Source organism: Phocoena phocoena, chromosome 16 (genome assembly GCF_963924675.1).
Source record: "Phocoena phocoena chromosome 16, mPhoPho1.1, whole genome shotgun sequence".
Lineage (NCBI taxonomy): Eukaryota > Metazoa > Chordata > Mammalia > Artiodactyla > Phocoenidae > Phocoena > Phocoena phocoena.
Genome location: NC_089234.1, coordinates 25,289,932 through 25,307,960, shown reverse-complemented (window position 1 = coordinate 25,307,960; position 18,029 = coordinate 25,289,932). Strand labels below are relative to the sequence as shown.

The 18,029-nt window shown below is 49.1% G+C and overlaps 1 protein-coding gene across 1 annotated transcript in view; it reads left to right on the top strand.

The window, feature by feature from the left end:
- The first annotated feature begins 12,425 nt into the window (after positions 1-12,425).
- Positions 12,426-18,029, top strand: part of NEURL1 (neuralized E3 ubiquitin protein ligase 1) — a 77,208-nt gene continuing 71,604 nt past the window's right edge. The window contains exon 1 of the mRNA XM_065894689.1: positions 12,426-12,510. Coding sequence (XP_065750761.1) covers positions 12,426-12,510 — 85 coding nt within the window. The remainder of the gene's footprint in view (positions 12,511-18,029) is intronic.

Genomic DNA, 18,029 nt, shown 5'->3' with positions numbered 1-18,029 from the left:
TGGATGCGTGTCCCACTTCTCAGGACTGGGAGGCTATTGTTGCCTCGCATCTCAGAGCTGTGGGGCCCTCTCTGTCCCCGACAGACCTGCCTCTCTTCTACCAAATGACAGAGGCCTCTGTGGGATCCAGGGGACAGGCCTTTCTGGTCTTCTCTGGCAGACCTGGCTGAAAGCAACATGGCACTTCTGTGGGCTCCACTCTGGTGACTGTGTAGAGCCACATGGCCTCTGAGGGACTGAAAGGAGAATGAAAATAAAGGGGGGAACTCTGACACATGGCATTAGAACAACTGGCTAATCATTTGGGAAAATGGAGGTGAATTTCTTCACAATCAGAGACTAGGGAAGGCCTTTGTGATCAGAGCACAGAATTCAGTAGCTGTGAAGGAGAAGATGGATGAAGTGGGCCTCATAACTTCTGTGGGCAAAATGCCAATCAGCCAAGTGAAAATAACAAAAAACGGGAAAAGGGCATTTTCCACACACAAGCCACACAAAGCCCTATTTCCTTAATTTGCAGAGGAATCAATACAAATCAATAAAAAAAAGATGATCAATCCTGTGAGAAAATGGGCAAAGGATGTGAACAGGCTGTTCACAGAAAGGGGAGGGCACACGGCCCCAAATCCTGTGAGGACTGTAGCCCTCATTCTTAATTAAATATGTATCTGAACAAGCAGGTGCCTTTTTAAACTAAGTTTTCAGAAACTAAAAGATAGATATTACCCAATGTTGATGAGGGCTTAGGGAAATAGTCACTTCCATACACGGATGGTTGGAGTATAAATTTGGATGAATTTTCCTAGAAAAATTTGGCAATATATTTAAAGCAAAAATTTAAATATACATGCCCTTTGACCTAACAATTACATAGCTCTGTATTTGCCCTATGGATAGATTTGCAGAAATAGCCAAGACAAACAAGGAAGGATGTTCGTGATAGATTTGTTTTAATAGCAATAAAACTGGAAACAACTCGAATTTCATCAATGGGGGATGTTTAATAATTTGTTTAAATAAATTATGGCACAGCCATAAAGTGGGATCTACGCAGTCATTAAAAGAATGAAGCAAATCTGTGTGTGTTCGTATGAAAAGAACTCTGATAGATTCTAAGTACGCTGTGCATAGCATAATCCCTCCTGAGTAAAAACACAAACATGTAAAAGTCTTGGTATTGTGCACACACCTTTTGCTGGAAAGATATATAAAAAATGTAGACAGTTAATACTATTGGGTGGTAGAACAGGGGAGACCTTCATCTTCTTTCCAGTTTATACCTTTCTGTGCTGTTTGACTTTTCAAACAATGTACATGTGGACTTTATTTTAAAAAGATCAACAGAAGTATTCTGGGCAGGAGATTTATGGATTTTAAAATAAGTTTCAATATGTAAATAGATAAACATTAAAAACAATAGGATTGAAATATACGACTCACACAAAATAAAAAACCAAGTTCAAACCTTAACATTCTTCTATTTTAATTTTGGGTTCTCACCCTACAGGTTACAGAATATGGAACAGTTGCGTTGGTTCACAATACATTTCTAACTCCTTTTCTCAGAACAAGAAACAGAGAAGCCTGGTTTTATAATATTTGCACCTTCTTTTTTAAACATCCCTAACAATCTATAAAAATGGATTTTCTGACCGAAGTGAAACGAAGTGGTTTGCAGACCCTGTGAGGGGGGCGGGTTTTCTGGTGTGGAGGTCCTGCCAGCGGTGGCATCAGACATGGATGTCGGGCCAAATGCAGAGACTTGGGGGCAAAAACAGGTGAGGTGCTCTTGGGGGAGGGGACACCCATCCAGCTGGAGTTTCTGAATTCTACTCTTACTGCATAAATACGAAAGTCAGAGTAACCCTTGGCACCCCCCTTTTCCCTGTTGCCTGTGCCCACAAGCTCATGAGACTTCTGAGACGTGTTTGGGAGAGCCCTGGGCCAGGAGTGGCAAGTCCCAGTTCTGAGGGTGATTGGGTGCATTGGCTGCACACCCTCAAGCTCTGGCCACATGACAACAGTTGTTCACTGGGCATCTGCAGAGCCCACAGCTAGGTGCTGTGCTGGTGCTGGGCACGCACAGGTACCTACCTCAGGTACCAGACGCAGGCAGTGGGGCATCACAGTGCGAACTGGGGTGCTCTGGAGAGGACCTCCACTTGCCTGAAGTTTGGGGAGTTTCTCTCCGTCCTGGGAGAGAGTGTCTGTGATGGGGAGGACTCTTCTGCTGGAGATCCAGTCCCAGGATGAAAGATGAGAAAGTGACTTCAGTGAAGCAAACATGCCCAGAGGGTAGCATCTGGGTGGCTACAGAGTAGGGCTAATTCTAAACTGACATATTTTCTTTATAATGACGTGGTTAATGGAAGCTATAAAGATATATTTGCCCCCCCCAAATTCTCTTCCCGTTTTGAAACAGGAAAAGAGCAACCTGTAAACATTTTAAAGGTGTTTTGATTGACTCGAGGACCCCCCCACCAAAGTTTGCCGGAGACAAAGGTGAGTCTAATGGAGGTCTAGCGCCACCTAGTGGTGGCTAGAGAGAGAACTTGAGAGGGACCGGAGGGAAGAGACAGTGGGACACACAAGCCCGCTCACCTGGCTGAGAGAAAACTTTCCACGGGCTGCTCTCATTGGAAAGAGGTCCCCCTGAAGCGCCTTTGGGTGAAGGGGGAAGGTCGGAACAAGCGAGCGCCTCTGGGGTGTCTCTTGGGAAAGGAGGATAGAAGTGGGAGGCTACCCTGGCGGCAGTAGTGCAGAAACGTCTGTTGCCCATTCTGGGTCTAGGGATGAAGTGCATTTGAACTGACTGAAGGCTGTTGACTTACTGGAGATGTGCCTCCTGGCTCCTATGTGTCTTTCAACTTTTACCATGAAGGAGTTTTAAATTTTTATGTGGTCCTATTTATCATACTTTTCTTGTATGATTCTCTGATCTTTGTAACGTTCTTAGAAAAGCCTTCCTGCCAAGTAAAGGTCATTTAAAACATCTATGAGAGAAAGAGGATGCTGGGGTATTACATTCACTTTGAGCACTTTTCTTTGAGTTCAGTTTTGTTATTTTTAAATCTATTTCGTGTTCATTAGTGGCTATGTGCTTCCTGGCTAACTTCCAGACAGCTGAGCCAAAGCCCCTGGGAGCCATCAGGGTCTCTACGGTGGGAGGAGGCTGGCTCAGGAACTCAGGGAGGACACCTCCCCTGCAACAGGTGTCTTCCTCAGGCTGGCATCTAAAGGAATCCCATCCTGGGGCAGGCATAGCATCGCAGGGATTTGGACTCAGACCGTCCTAGGGCTGAACCTCGGTGCTTCACTTATCAGCTCCTAATCCAGTATCTTAACTTTCCTAAGCCTCAGGATTTTCATCTGTAAAATGGGGATGCTGTTGCTACGGCTGCTGCTAATAATAATAATAGCAGTTACTTCACAGGGTTATTACCAGGCTTAGATGAATTAGTACAGATGAATTGCTTAGACCAAGGCCTGGTATGTATGTCTATGTGCTCCGTAAATGTCACCTGTCAGTATTACCTAAGCCAGTGGCCCTGAGATGGGTCAAGGGATGCTGTTTGAAATTACTAAACAAGTTTTCCAAACAGGGATACATGTGGCCCTCTTTCTGGCTTTGCACATTTTTCTTTCAGCTTCTTGCAGGAATCTCCATCTGTCCTTTTAGATGCAATCTTAAGAATGCTTGGTCTCAGGCCTGGATTTTATCCATAGGCACTATAGGCCCAGGACTTAGGTCTAGGTGCTTTCTAAGGATCTGCTTAAGACTGGAAAAAAAATATTACTGGCTCGAAATTATGAAAGGAAAACTTCAAAATCAAAATTAAGAAATGTTTACTTAAATGTCTATAAAACAATGTTGTGGCAACTTCATTAACTGTTAAACGAGCACTCATAAATATTTCATTACATTTGAAGACAATCGTAGGTCTTTCTCACTTGGCAAGAGCTCCAACACATACAAGATTGTTTAGAAATAAAACCAATTGTAAATTCAGTGAGTTCCTTTTAGTCCAGTGATTTCAAAAGCCAAATTTACAAAAATCCTTTCAAAATGTTTAAGACAGGAAAATTATGTTTAACGTGGGGTGTAGTATATTTTACTATGTTTGACCTTATAGAGTTAGGCACCAAAGATAAGAGTTTGGGGGTCTGTGAAGATCTTACAATTAGTCCCGGACCTAGGGGCTGCCTCCCAGGAGGCAAGTCTGTCTGTGGAGCAGAGGAGGGAGCAGGTGTTACCCCTCCCTGTACAGCCACCTCCTGCCCTACCTTCTAACGTGACTAGCCCTGCCTGGGTGGCAGCCTGCACTGGTCTGGCCCCAACTTTCCCCAGGAAAGCCTGCAGGCATTCTTTAAACATTATCCTCTCACCTAGCACACATGTCCATGTTCACAGTTTCCCAAAGTGTGATCAGTTAATGACCTGCATGAGATTCTACTGAACGAGAATCTCTTGGGGCAAGGCCCTTGAATCTGCATTTTATTAGACGTTCTTCCCCTGTCCCTCCCCCCGTAGATGATTCTGATGCATGCTGAGTTTGAGACTCATGTCTACAGTGTGTGTGCACTACAGGAGGGGGGCAAGATGATCCAGTTTAAAAAAATGGATTTTATTTTTTAGAGCAGTTTTAGATTCACAGCAACATTGAGTGGAACGTACAGAGATTTCCCATATACCCTCTGCCCCAACACATGTGTAGTCCACCCCCCCATTATCAACATCCTCCACCAGAGTGGTACCTTTGTTAAAACTGATGAACCTACATTGGCACATCATTACACCCCAGAGTCCAGAGTTTTCATGAAGGTTCATTCTTGATGATGTACATTCCATGGGTTTAGACAAACGTATAATGTCATGTTCCCACATTATGGCATCACACAGTATTTTCAGAGCCCTAAGAATCCTTTGTGTTCCACCCATTCATCCTTCCCTCCCCCTAACCCTTGGCAACCACTGATCTTTTTCCTGCCATAGTGATGCTTTTCATACAGTATGTAGTCTTTTCAGATTGACTTATTCCACTTAGTAGTGCGCATTTAAAGTTCCTCTATGTCTTTTCATGGCTTGATGGCTCATTTCTTTTTAGTGCTGAATTATACTCTACTGTCTGGATGTACCACAGTTTATTTATCTATTCACCTACAGAAGGACATCTTGGCTGCCTCCACCTTTTGGCAATTATGAATAAAGTGGCTATAAACATCCACGTGCAGGTTTTTGTGTGGACATAAGTTTTCAGCTCCTTTGGGTAAGTACCAAGGAGTGCAATTGGTGGATCATATGGTAAGAGAATGTTTCGTTTTGTAATAAACCACCAAAATGTCTTCCAGAGCGGCTGTACTGTTTTCATTCCTGTCAGCAGTGAATGAGAGTTCCCGTTGCTCTGTGTCCTCACCAGCACTTGGTGTTGTCAGTGTTCTGGAGTTTGGCCATTCTAATAGTTGTGCTGTGGCATCATTGTTGTTGTTTTAAATTTAATTAATTATTTAATTTTTTGCTGCATTGGGTCTTTGTTGCTGCGCCTGCGCTTTTCTCTAGTTGCAGCGAGCGGGGCTACTCTTTGTTGCTGTGTGCGGGCTTCTCATCGCGGTGGCTTCTCTTGTTGCAGAGCACGGGCTCTAGGCGCGCAGGCTTCAGTAGTTGTGGAGCACGGGCTTAGTTGCTCCAAGGTCTGGGGATCTCCCCAGACCAGGGCTCAAACCCGTGCCCCCTGCATTGGCAGGTGGATTTTTAACCACCGCGCCACCAGGGAAGTCCTGGCATCATTGTTTTGATTTACATTTTCATGGTGACATAAGATACGGAACATCTTTTCAAATGCTTATTTGCCATGTGTATGTTTTCTTTGGTGAGGTGTCTGTTAAGGTCTTCGGCTCATTTAAAAAATTGAGTTTTCTACATGAAAGAATGCTCAACATCATTAATCATTAGAGAAATGCAAATCAAAACTACAATGAGATATCATCTCACACCAGTCAGAATGGCCATCATCAAAAAATCTAGAAACAATAAATGCTGGAGAGGGTGTGGAGAAAAGGGGACACTCTTGCACTGCTGGTGGGAATGTGAATTGGTTCAGCCACTGTGGAGAACAGTATGGAGGTTCCTTAAAAAACTACAAATAGAATTACCATATGACCCAGCAATCCCACTACTTGGAATATACCCTGAGAAAACCAAAATTCAAAGAGAGTCATGTACCAAAATGTTCATTGCAGCTCTATTTACAATAGCCAGGACATGGAAACAACCTAAGCGCCCATCATCAGATGAATGGATAAAGAAGATGTGGCACATATACACAATGGAATATTACTCAGCCTTAAAAAGAAATGAAATTGAGCTATTTGTAATGAGATGGATAGACCTAGAATCTGTCATACAGAGTGAAGTAAGTCAGAAAGAAAAAGACAAATACCGTATGCTAACACATATATATGGAATTTAAGGGAAAAAAATGTCATGAAGAACCTAGGGGTAAGATAGGAATAAAGACGCAGACCTACTGGAGAACGGACTTGAGGATATGGGGAGGGGGAAGGGTGAGTTTTGACAGGGCGAGAGAGAGTCATGGACATATACACACTAACAAACGTAGTAAGGTAGATAGCTGGGGGGAAGCAGCCGCAAGGCACAGGGATATTAGCTCGGTGCTTTGTGACAGCCTGGAAGGGTGGGATGGGGAGAGTGGGAGGGAGGGAGACGCAAGAGTGAAGACATATGGGAACATATGTATATGTATAGCTGATTCACTTTGTTGTAAAGCAGAAACTAACACACCATTGTAAAGCAATTATACCCCAATAAAGATGTTTAAAAAAAAAAAAAAAATTGAGTTTTCTTATTGTTGGATTTTAAGTGTTCTTTGTATATTTTGGAGAACAGGCCTGCTTTAGATATGTCTTTCGCAAATATTTTCTCCCAGTCTGTGGTTTGTCTTTTTATTCTCTTGACAGTGTCTTTTGCAGAGCAGAAAATTTAATTTTAATGAAGTTCAGCTTATCGGTGATTTATTTCATAGTTCATGCCTTTGGTGTTGTATCTAAAAAGTCATCACCAAACCTAAGGCCATCTAGATTTTCTCCTATGTTATCTTCTAGGAGTTTTATAGTTTTGCATTTTACATTTAGGGCTGTGATCCATCTTGGGTTAATTTTTGTGAGTGGGGGTGTAAGGTCTGTGTCTAGATTCACTTTTTTGCGTGTGGATGTCCAGTTGTTCGTGTACCATTTGTTGAAAAGACTACCTTTGCTCCATTATATTCCTTTGCTCCTTCATCAAAGATCAGTTGGCTATGTTCATTTCCAGGCTCTTTATTCTGTTGCATTGATCTATTTGTCTATTCTCTCACCAATACCACACTGTCTCAATTACTGTAGCTTTATAGTAAACTTTGAAGTTGGGTAGTGTCAGTCCTCCAATTTTGTTCTTCTCCTTCAATATTGTGTTGGTTATTCTGGGTCTTTTACCTCTCCCTATACACTTTAGAATCAGTTTGTTGATACCCACAAAATACCTTGCTGGGATTTTGCTTGGGATGCATTGAATCTATAGATCGAGTTGGGAAGAACTGACGTCTTGACAATACTGAGAACTACTAGTGTGTTCAGCCCTAAACTTAGTCCTGGGAGGTAGGAAACTCGACTGGAGTACACAAGAGCACAGGACAGGCTCCCCCATAGTGTTGGCAATGAACCCGCACCTCGCACAGTTCTAGGCACACAGGCAGTGCTCAATACGGTCACTGGAGCGATGAATGAAGCTGAATCCCAAAGCGCCTGGGCACAGGGCAGTAAGGTGGCCATTCCATGCTATGATGGTTAGCAAAGACTCCCATCCTTCAGAGGAAAGGCCTGGCCTCAGGGAAAACTTTGTGGCAAAGGTACTGTTGAGAAGGACACTGGCCAGAAAGACTGCTCTGCACAAGGCTCTTGGGCTTACCGGGTGGCTGTATTGATAGGTTAATTCACTGCCTTATTGATTCATTGATTTGCTGAATAAATATTTGTTAAGAATAAATATTTGTTAAGAATCTACCATGAACTCAGGGATCTCCCCATCTAAGATGTCCAGCTGCCCCCTGCAGTTCAAGCAGGACTTCTGTACATGTTTTCTGATGGCTTGATAACTATGGGCTGGGCCTCAGAGCATGGTAGAGGGGCCTTGTATCTCAGCCAGGGATGGCTGTGGCTGTTTTCTGTTTTAAGGCTAGTTTCTCAACGGGGAGGGAAGTGTCATGCTGTTGACGAAGGTGGTCTCAAGTTTAGGGGAGCCTGGCTTGGCCTAGATGAACTCCACTCTTGCCTGCCTGGTGGGGGACCATCCCTGTGGCTCGTTCTGGGCTCAGTCTCCAGGGGCTCGGGGAAGGAAGAAAGGAGGTTCTCAGTCAAATATTTTATTATTTTATCAACATGGAGACGCTTCAAGACTTGAACTGATCTGGGAGCTGTGGACAGTGAGAAAGAAGGGGAAGGGAGAGGTGAGCCAGCAGGAGGAGACCAAGCAAGGAGCAACAAGGGCAGAGAGACAGCAGGAGAGAAAGTGATGGGGATGGAGAGAAGCAGGGAAGGGCAGGGAGAAGGGGAGAAAGACAAAAGGAGGGAGGGAGAGGGGGAGGGGTGGAGGAAGAGGGAGAGAGAGAAGGGAGCCAACCAGAAGGGAGAGATACGAGGGAGAGAGAAGGGGGGACTGGGAGCTGCTGCTGAAAGAGCCTCGGTTGCACACTGAGTCCCTGCCTGGGGTCCTTCCTCTCCTGCACGTTGGTGTGAGAGCTCACAGCACCCTCACGGACACATGTGTACACACAGCCAAACACAACGCACTGACACCCACCCCCTTGGGCAGCGCCTTCAGAATCTACACTGCTGGGGAGGTGGGGTTGCCACGGTGACAGGTGCTGGAGCACCACCTTATGGGTATTAATAGCTTCCACTGAAGCCACCAAAACAGTGACTTCATCCAGCCAGCCGTTTCCCTGGCTGGTTCCTTCTCCCTCCTCCCTTCTTGACTGGGGCTGGGAAGGGCCCTCGGCCGCACAGGCCGCTTCCCCGCCTCCTGGCAGCCACCTTGGTGAAGGATGGCTTGAAGGCCTCAGGGATTCCATCCAAGGTCCAGCAGGAGGGGTGTGCTGCGGTTCTTTGCTCCTCTGAGCTGGGTCTAACCACCGCCCCTGCCAGGAAAGGGTTTCTGAGGCACAGGACCTGTCAGAGGGGTCACCCTCAGCTGCTCTGGGTCCCATGCAGCCACACCTACCTCCTCTAGGTCCCTGCCTGGCCAGAGACTTCCAGCCAGTTGCCACTTGACAGTGATGTCCCCTCCCACAGCACAGAACTCCTTGGAAAATCAAGGGCCAGTCTAGGGAGGTGACATGGGGTACAAGATTTCAGAGGCATCACGCTTGAGCTCGAGCAAGTGCAGGGCTGGTGTTGCACGATGCTGAGAGCCAGTGCCTCCTTACATTTCACACCAGGGAGGCCTCCCTTGTCTCATCCTAATCCCAGCCCTGTTGATACTCTCATTGTCTCCTCAACCCTCTGGGATCAGGGGACATTTCTGTCCTGCCCTCAGTTCCTTGCCTTGGTCCCTAATGCCTCTCACCTTCCTGTGCGGCTCCCCCGGATCAGCCTGTCCTGAGCTGCAGAGCCTCTGGACTCTTCAGGCAGGCACCGGTGTCTGGTCCCCTCATTTCCCCTTCCCTTTGAGCTCCTCCATCTCTCCCCTGCTTGGCCCACAGCCCCAAGTTTAGACCACATGGGGCCTGTGACCCCCCTGCCATCCTCTACCTTCGGGGCCTCACCCCACCCCCATCCCTGGCCTATGCCCCAGCCCCTCCTCCTGAGGAAGGGAAGGAGGCGATGAGCCTCCGCGCAAGCCACTGTCGGCAAATCCTACCAAGGGCTTGCACTTGGCCCACACTCCGGGGGAATTAGTCTCATCTATACAGTTTTCAGATTTATTCCGATGCCAGCAGTAGCCCACAGTGACCTCATTCCAGTAGACTTCAGGGGGTATATGAGTGCAAGAGAGTGTGTGTGCGCTTGTGTAGAAGTGAGTGTGTGAGAGAGTGTAGAGGTGTGTGTGCAAATGTGTGAGTGTGCTGCCATTCAGAGCCCATGGATTTCTGATGCATGAGTCATCGGCTGGAGTGAGCCTCGGGGAGATACGCCCATAAAAAGACAGCACCCCTGACCTGCCACGTCCATTCTGCAGCTGGCTGGGCACATGATCTTGGGCATCTAAGAGGCTGGGGGCAGGGGTGGGGGCTGTCTTTCCCTCCAGACCCCAGAGAGCAGCTGTCAAGGATATTTCTAGCTCGCCTGGAGTCCCAGGCATTTAAGGATGTGATGCCTGCAATGGGGTGAGGGTGGAGGGCGGGGGAGGGAGAAAATGGTGGTTCAGAGGCTTTCCTCCCAGGGCTCTCGGTGGAGTTCTGCTGGCAGGCAGGGCGATTCACCCATTCCACAGGCATTTTTGGACAGTCTGTCATGTGCTAGGCATAATCCTGGGGACTGGTGACATCATGGTGAATGGAGTTGTCCTGTTCTCTCCCCTCACAGAGCTTATGTTCTAGTGGGGGAGGCACAACAGAAACCAGGGGGAAAGGCTACTTTCAAACTAATTCCAGAAGATAACATAGAGTAATGCTATGGAACATGACTGAGAGTGGTGAGGGTTCTCTAGCTGGGGCGGGCAGTCAGGGAAGGTCAGGAGGTGACACAAGAACTGTGCCTGAATATTGAGGAGCTGTCATATGGAGACTTGAGGAAAGAACCTTCCAGAAGAGGATGGACTAGATGCCTGATGCCAGCCCACGTCCTCGCTGGATTCTGGATCAGAGTTGCTGTAGCGAGTCAGGGAGCTAGAGGTGATCTAGAGGAACAGGAAGGCAGATTCTCTGTCCTGGGGGGAACCTGTCTCACCTTCTAGCCCTGATAAGACAGGCAGAAGGAGATGCCCCCATGTCTAGGTAGGAGGAGAATGACTCCCTTTCCCTTCCTGCAGGTCCTTGGTAGCAGTGCTGAGCTCCAGGATGGATGAGTCATGTGAACAGGTGACATGCTGAAGACCCCTTCCTCCAGGAAGCCTTCGTTGACTGCTGCAGGCCACAGAGGCCCCCACCTCTGAGAGCTGACAGACACTTGGTTCAGATTTGGTGGTTCTCTGACGGTTTGTCCCTGAGATTTGTTCCTGCACCTTGGCCCTCCATCCCACCTCCTAGGTCCAGTCTGTGTTCATCTAAAGGCCCCCCAACTTTATGTGTCCAGTAACTGAACAGTCTGGTGTTCTTGTTCTGAGCCTTTGTCCCAGCGCCCCTTGGATCTGACTGAGAGCAAAGGGTCAAGCGCTGGGATTCCTCATCTCACTTCATTTATTCAGTCATCCATCCACTCCATAAAAATTCTTTTTTATGGAGTTTTACTGTGTGCCGGGCGCTGAACCTGGTGCTAGAGAAATTGGAACTTAGGGCTACCTCGCCCCGGGCCTGGCACCCAGGGAACTCACCGTTCTTGCTGCACAGTTTTTCTTGTTTTCAGGACCAAGTTCCACTGTTGGTGAGAGGAATAAACCCAACCCCTGGAGCCTCAATCTCTGCCGGATATTTGACCCCAACTCGGGCCCAGGGACCGCCCCCCCCCGGGCCCCCCTCGGGCCGCGGAGGACTAGTGGCAGCCGGGAACGCGGCGCACCGGGGGCCACATCTGGCTGAGCGGGCGCGCGCGTGTCACTAAGACGCTCATTCACCGGCGCAGCTGTCACCATAACAACCGGAGCGAGGGAATCCTGGCGACTGCTGGGGGCGGGGGCGGCGGTTGCGCGAGGGACCCCGCGGGGGCTGGAGCGTGGCGACCCTGGCAGACCCACCACCGCGGCAGCGCCCAGCACACCCCGCGCTCCTCGGAGCCCCGCTCCATGCCGAGCCGCCGGCGGGAGGGCGCCACTCACGTTGCAGCCTCGGCCGTCCCCGCGGGCGGGGACCCAGCCGGCGCCGAGCCGCCGAGACTCCGGGCAGGCCGAGCCGCTGAGCGCCCGCTCCGGGAGCCCTGACTCTATGGCCCCGGGGGAGCGCGCCGGAGCCACCGCGCCGCCCGCTACCAGCCAGAACCGGAGCGCCAGCGGGAGGAAGAGGGGAGCCCCGGGCGCCGCCAGCCCCGGCCCAGGGGCGCGCCCGCCGCGGAAAATGGCAGGCAGGTAGAGGGCCCCCGCGGCGGGCAGGCCCCGCCGAGGACCGAGGAGCCCGGAGACTGGGAGGAGAGGAGCGGCCTGCCCGCCCCCTGCCGCAGCCCCACCAGGGCCCTCCCCCGGCGGCGCGCGCGCCGGCGCGCGCACACACTTGCACACCGTACCTCCTCTGCTGCTCAGCCTCGCCTGCCCCCCGCGAGCGCCGAACCCCCTGGGCCCGGATGCCATGGGTAACAACTTCTCCAGTATCCCCTCTCTGCCCCGAGGAAACCCGAGCCGGGCGCCACGGGGCCACCCCCAAAACATCAAAGGTAAGGCTCTGCCGGGGCCGGGCGCAGCTGGAGGACTGGGGCGCAGGCGGAGGGGCAGGGAGAGGTGGAGAGGTGTGGCTGGCGAGGCCGGGCAGGTGCCACCTGTTGTGCGTATTTGGAGATGGGAGATGCACCTCGGCCATGGAGGTGCGCTGGAGGTGGGGGGCTGCTAGTGATGACGGTGAAAATCAGGGAGGATGGTGTTGCGTGGGGTCTACGCAGTTCTCCCAGCCAGCACCAGAAACGTCACTGGAGTCCCCTCAGGCCATGATGCTAGGCGAGCGTGCAGGGGTGAGGAAGGGCATTTGCCAGGTGGGTAAGGGAGTGTGGCAGGATGCTCAGGCTGGCCAGCTGTGCTTCCCAAGGGAAGCACCATTGTCTCCTTTTTCATCTGCCCATGGCTGGAGAGGTGATGCTGGAAGCACTAGTTGCGTTTCCGATTGGAGGGTCTTAAAAATCCAGGACAGATTAACAACAGCCTGGAAGACGGGGCCAGAGCCGGTGGCCTCTGGAGTCCTCTGCAGCTACTGACTTTTTGTATCCACTGAATCAGGTTGTTTTCTGGTTCCCCAAAGGCTAGATGTCCAGTTGAAACTCTAGAAAGGAGGGCCTGGGAGCCTTGAGACAGAGTAACATTTACCGAGAAGGTCTTTGCCCTCCAAGTCCCTCGACCCACCCAGCACCCTCAGGGAGGCCCCAAGCCCTGATCTTGGCTTTAACTCTTCAGTGCTGTCTCTGACCTTTGGAAGACACACCTGGGTCCTCCCAGGCCCTCAGAGCCCACAGATTCCCTTCGGGAAGCTCCTTTTCTTTCACCCTCAAAACCAGCCAACACTGAATGGGCATTCTTATGGCTAAGAGTCAGGAAGGGAAGCCCTTGGGCTTTCACAAAGAACAAGCCACTTCTTGAGACCCACCCCCTCTGACCGCCAGCTTATGAGAAGGATACCAGTAATGCCCTTTGACAAAGCATTGAAGTTTACAAAGAACTTTCACAAATACCTTTTCAAGTGGGCAAGGAAACTGCTCTGGGGAGTCCTCAGAGCTAATCATGCCCATGTTACAGTTGAGGAGAACGAATGCTTGTTTCACGTTCCCAAAGCCAGAGAGGCAGAGCTAGGCTGCAGACCTGTATCTTCTGACTTGGAATTCTGTCCTCTCTTTTGCTGGACAGTTAACCTTCAGGAGTCGGGGAGAGGAGGAGAGGTGGGACCGCCGTCCCGCATTCTAACTCCAACCCTTTCAGAACTTCAGCTCTCACTTGGCTCAGGAAAATCAACGGGTTTGTTGTGTCTTTCTGGAAATTAATATGGCGGTACCTGTCAAGACCTTTTAAAATATCATCTTCATTGACCTTGTGATTCCACCTGAAGAATTGATCCTAAGAAAATGGAAATGCAGGCAAACACTTATGTGCTAGGCCTAGGATGTTCATGGTAGTGTTGTTTATACTAGGAAAACAACCTAAATGCACTGAAATCATGGTGGATCCACTTGGTGGAGTATTATGCAATCTTTAAAATAGTATTTTTGAAGAATATTTGATCACTTGGGGAAGTGCTCACAGCAGCATAATGACAGTTGTAAAAAGCAGCATACAAAGTTGTGTAGACTGTAAGAGCCCAATTTTGTTAAAATGTTATGAATGCAAAAGAAAAAAAAAATCAGACAGCCCTTGAAAGAAAGTTTCTCAAAGGTTAGCAATTGTTTCCTCTGGGTAATGAGATCACATAAGATTTTTTCTTTTCTTTTTTATATTCTGCTCTTTTCTAAAATTTCTACAATAAACAAGTATTATTTTTTATAATCAGCTGTAAGTATTAGGTGTATGAAGACTGTTTCTGAGCACTGAAAACAGATTTCTAATGATGGAGGAACCCGTGGTTGTCATCCAGTTCAATGTCCTCCCTTACAAGGGAGAAGAATGAGGGAAAGGGAGAGTGAATTGACCAGTTACTCAGTGGGTCAGTCAAGAGAAGGTGGCAAAGCCAGACTAAGTCCTTCAAGGGCAGGGGTTAGCTGGGGACCAGTGAGTTGACTTGGTGCTTGAATGCTCACCAACTGCCCCAAGAAGGCTGTGCTCCATCCATGACCCTAGGAAGCCCAGCAAAGGCCTCCATAATTGCACCCCTTTTAACCTAAATTGGGATTGTGGGGATGTGAGGTCTCTGTGGCTGGGGTCTTTGGCAAGGGATGGTGAACAGGAGAGGGTCTGAGGCCCTCCCATGTCCCTGCTCCCACCCTAGCCTCCTCCTCTGCCTGAATCCCCACGTATCTGGCCTGGGAAGGCCCCTTTTTGCTGCCTCCCTGGTTTACAGAGATCAGTTCTTATTCAGTGGGAGTAAATGGTGGAGAAATTCTCCCTGCCAGCAGTCTCCCTCCCACTGCCCATCTCCCTTCAGGCTCAGCTTACCAGAATCCACTCTCCTCTGTCCCTAACCACAAACCTAGGTGGCCGTGAGAATTTTGGTTCTGCTCCTTCCAAGCCTGAGATGGAGGATCAGAGCATGCCGTGAAGGCTGCCCATGGGTTCCTTCATCCAGGGTCCCCTTATCCTGCTTCTCAGCCTGACTTTTCCCCATCCTAACAGAGCCATCAATTTTATTCTGTGATCGTTTTAATGTTCACTCCAAGTTCCTTTCTAACTGTATCAGCATTGACCTAGGAGTCTTCTCTGATACATCAGTGGTCATCCAGAATTCCATCCCCATTTTATTGGTATGACCTTGATACTGGCTGTGATTCCAAGACTGTTCACCCTGAGTTCTGCTGGGACAGCTTTCAGCTCCTTTTCTTATCAGTGTGCATCCAGAAATTTGCTGGTGGGAGGCAGGGAACTCTCGATTTTTTTTCTCCTTCCATAATTGCAATCTATTGATTTCTCACCATTTTAATTAAAACAACTGGAAAGGACCTGGCATAACAGGGACCCTGAGACTCATTAGAGATCTAAGATCGGTCTGGCTGTCAGGCTGACGTGAAATGAGGCTCGTCCGTCACCTGTCAGGTGGTAGACTTCGGTCTTCTTCCTGAAGACACACTGACCTCACTCCACTGCTGGTGATTCCCACTGGGGTCTGAACAGTGTTGGTCTAGGAGTGTCCACGGGAGAGGTCCAAGGTATAGCTCTGGGATTAGGACCAACAGACAGTTAGGAGGAGCTGCCATGTGCCTGGGTCAGAGGTGAGGGCTCATGACATCTCTGTAGATTCACAGACTGAAGATCTACTTGATAAGGTAAGACGGAGGGAAGGAATGGAATCAAATACTAGGTTGGATTGTTGAAATCCCAGATATGTGTGGGCAGAGGTCAGAAATGGGGGGGTCAGGGGAGAATTTGAGCTGGACGTGGAAGGAACTGTAGAAGTTGGATTGATGGCAAGGGGTGCAGCGAGAGTCCTAGGGTGTGGAGAGGAGGGTAGGGCAAGGGATGCTCAGCAAAGACTTGGAGGTGGGATGAGTGAGTGTGTGTATGTATTCTCAGTGATGGGCACAGGGTGACTGGGGTAGGGGATTCATGTGTCATGGAGACGAATACAGAGAATGAAGATCTTCCTCCTTCCCCATCTCTTTCTGAGTGCCTGCCTGCTTGGTGCTAAGTGTTGGGGGAAAGGTAACTAGGAAAGCCTGTGGGAAGGACGACTCAGTCCCGGTGGTCGCCCATAGACGGGGGTTGGATAGGCCACCTCCTATCATTGTTTTTTTTTATTGTGGTAAAATTCACACAACATAAAATTCACAATTTTAACGTTTTAAAGCGTGCAATTAACTGGCATTTAGTACAGCCACACTGTTGTGTAGCCACCACCTCTGTCTCGTCCCGGAACACTTCCATCACCCCAAAGGGAAGCCTGTACCCATGAAGCAGTCACTCCTTATTACTCCCTCCCCTGAATCCCTGGCAACCACTAATCTGCTTTCTGCCTCTAGGCATTTGCCTATACTGGACATTTCATATAGATGGAATCATACTAGATCTGTTCTTTTGAGTCTGATTTCTTTCACTTAGCGTAATGTTTTCAAGGCTCATCCGTGTTGTGACGTGTATCTTCTTTCCCTTCTGTGGCTGAATAATGTTCCATTATATAGATATGCCACGTTTTGCTGATCCACTTGCCAGTTGATGGATATATATTTTTTTTGCGGTACGCGGGCCTCTCACTGTTGTGGCCTCTCCCGTTGCGGAGCACAGGCTCCGGACGCGCAGGCTCAGCGGCCATGGCTCGCGGGCCCAGCCGCTCCGCGGCATGTGGGATCCTCCCGGACCGGGGCACGAACCCGTGTCCCCTGCATCGGCCACCGGGGAAGCCCTTGATGGATATTTTTGATGGATATTCAGATTGTTCCACCTTTTGGTTATTGGGACTTTTGTGCTGTGAAGATGTGTGTATAAGTTTTTGTTTGAACACCTGTTTTCATTTCTTTGGGGTATATACCAAGGAGTGAACCTTCCATCTTTTCAAAGCTGGTGCTTTTGAATTGGACATTTCACAAAGCCGCTGGTTGTGACAGATGTAGGGAGGTTGTCTCCGTCCAGCTTTGGTTGGGTGTGACACCAGCCAGACACCTGTTGTCTTCAGTCTCTTTTCCACGGCAGGCAGAGGGAGGAGCTTCTAAGGTTGGCCAAGGAGCTTTGATTCTTTGAGGTGGACCGGTGTGAGCTACAGGAACTTTCTGCAGACCCTGAATCTCCTCACTGCTCCCTGAGGCCAGGGGTGGGGGATGCATTCTCCTAGGACAAGGGCCTAGCCATTTTCCAGCCTTCACAACCTTGCTGCTACTTTCCTGATCTGGGGCCTCCTCCCAGATCTTGCAGTAGCTGGCCTCTTTGCCTCCCATTCCTCCTTTGATGCCAGAGGGATCCTCCTAAAGTATGCCTTTCATCTCGCCCGTCCCCTATCAACAGTCTTCAGTGTCATGACCCAGCCTGCCATAATCGGAAATTCAAGGCCTCCATTCTTTGGCCAACCCACAGATATTCCCACAGCCCTTGTCTGGGCTCCTCCCGTAGTTGTCATGACACTTGCAGGTTAGGTGAGCTCATCCATCTCTCTGCTCCCAGCAATGCAGCAGACAGACCTGGAACGGTGAAGGGGTGGGGGCTGGTGGCCTCCTCTGCCCCCCACAAGACTTCAGAGAAGCTGGGCTGAGACAGCCCCCATGTTGAACCTGGAGCATCTGTCCTGCACACCCTGTTGGGTTTTCATTCAGTCTGACCTTTGAACCCTATATTGTTAATCATAAAAAATAATATTTATAACAGCCACCATGTGTTGGGTGGTTACTGTGTGCCAAGTACTTCCATGTAGATTATTTCTATTAATATCCTACTGACAACCTGCTGAGGGGGAGGTATCATTGTCACCATTTTATATATGGGGAAAGAAAGGCTCAGAGAGGTTAAGTGACTAATCCCAGACCACACAGTTAGTAACTGATGGAGCTGGGATTCAAACCCAGGTCTGTCTGACTTTAGAGTTCACTCTTGTGACCACTATGTATCTTGCCCTTATAGAATT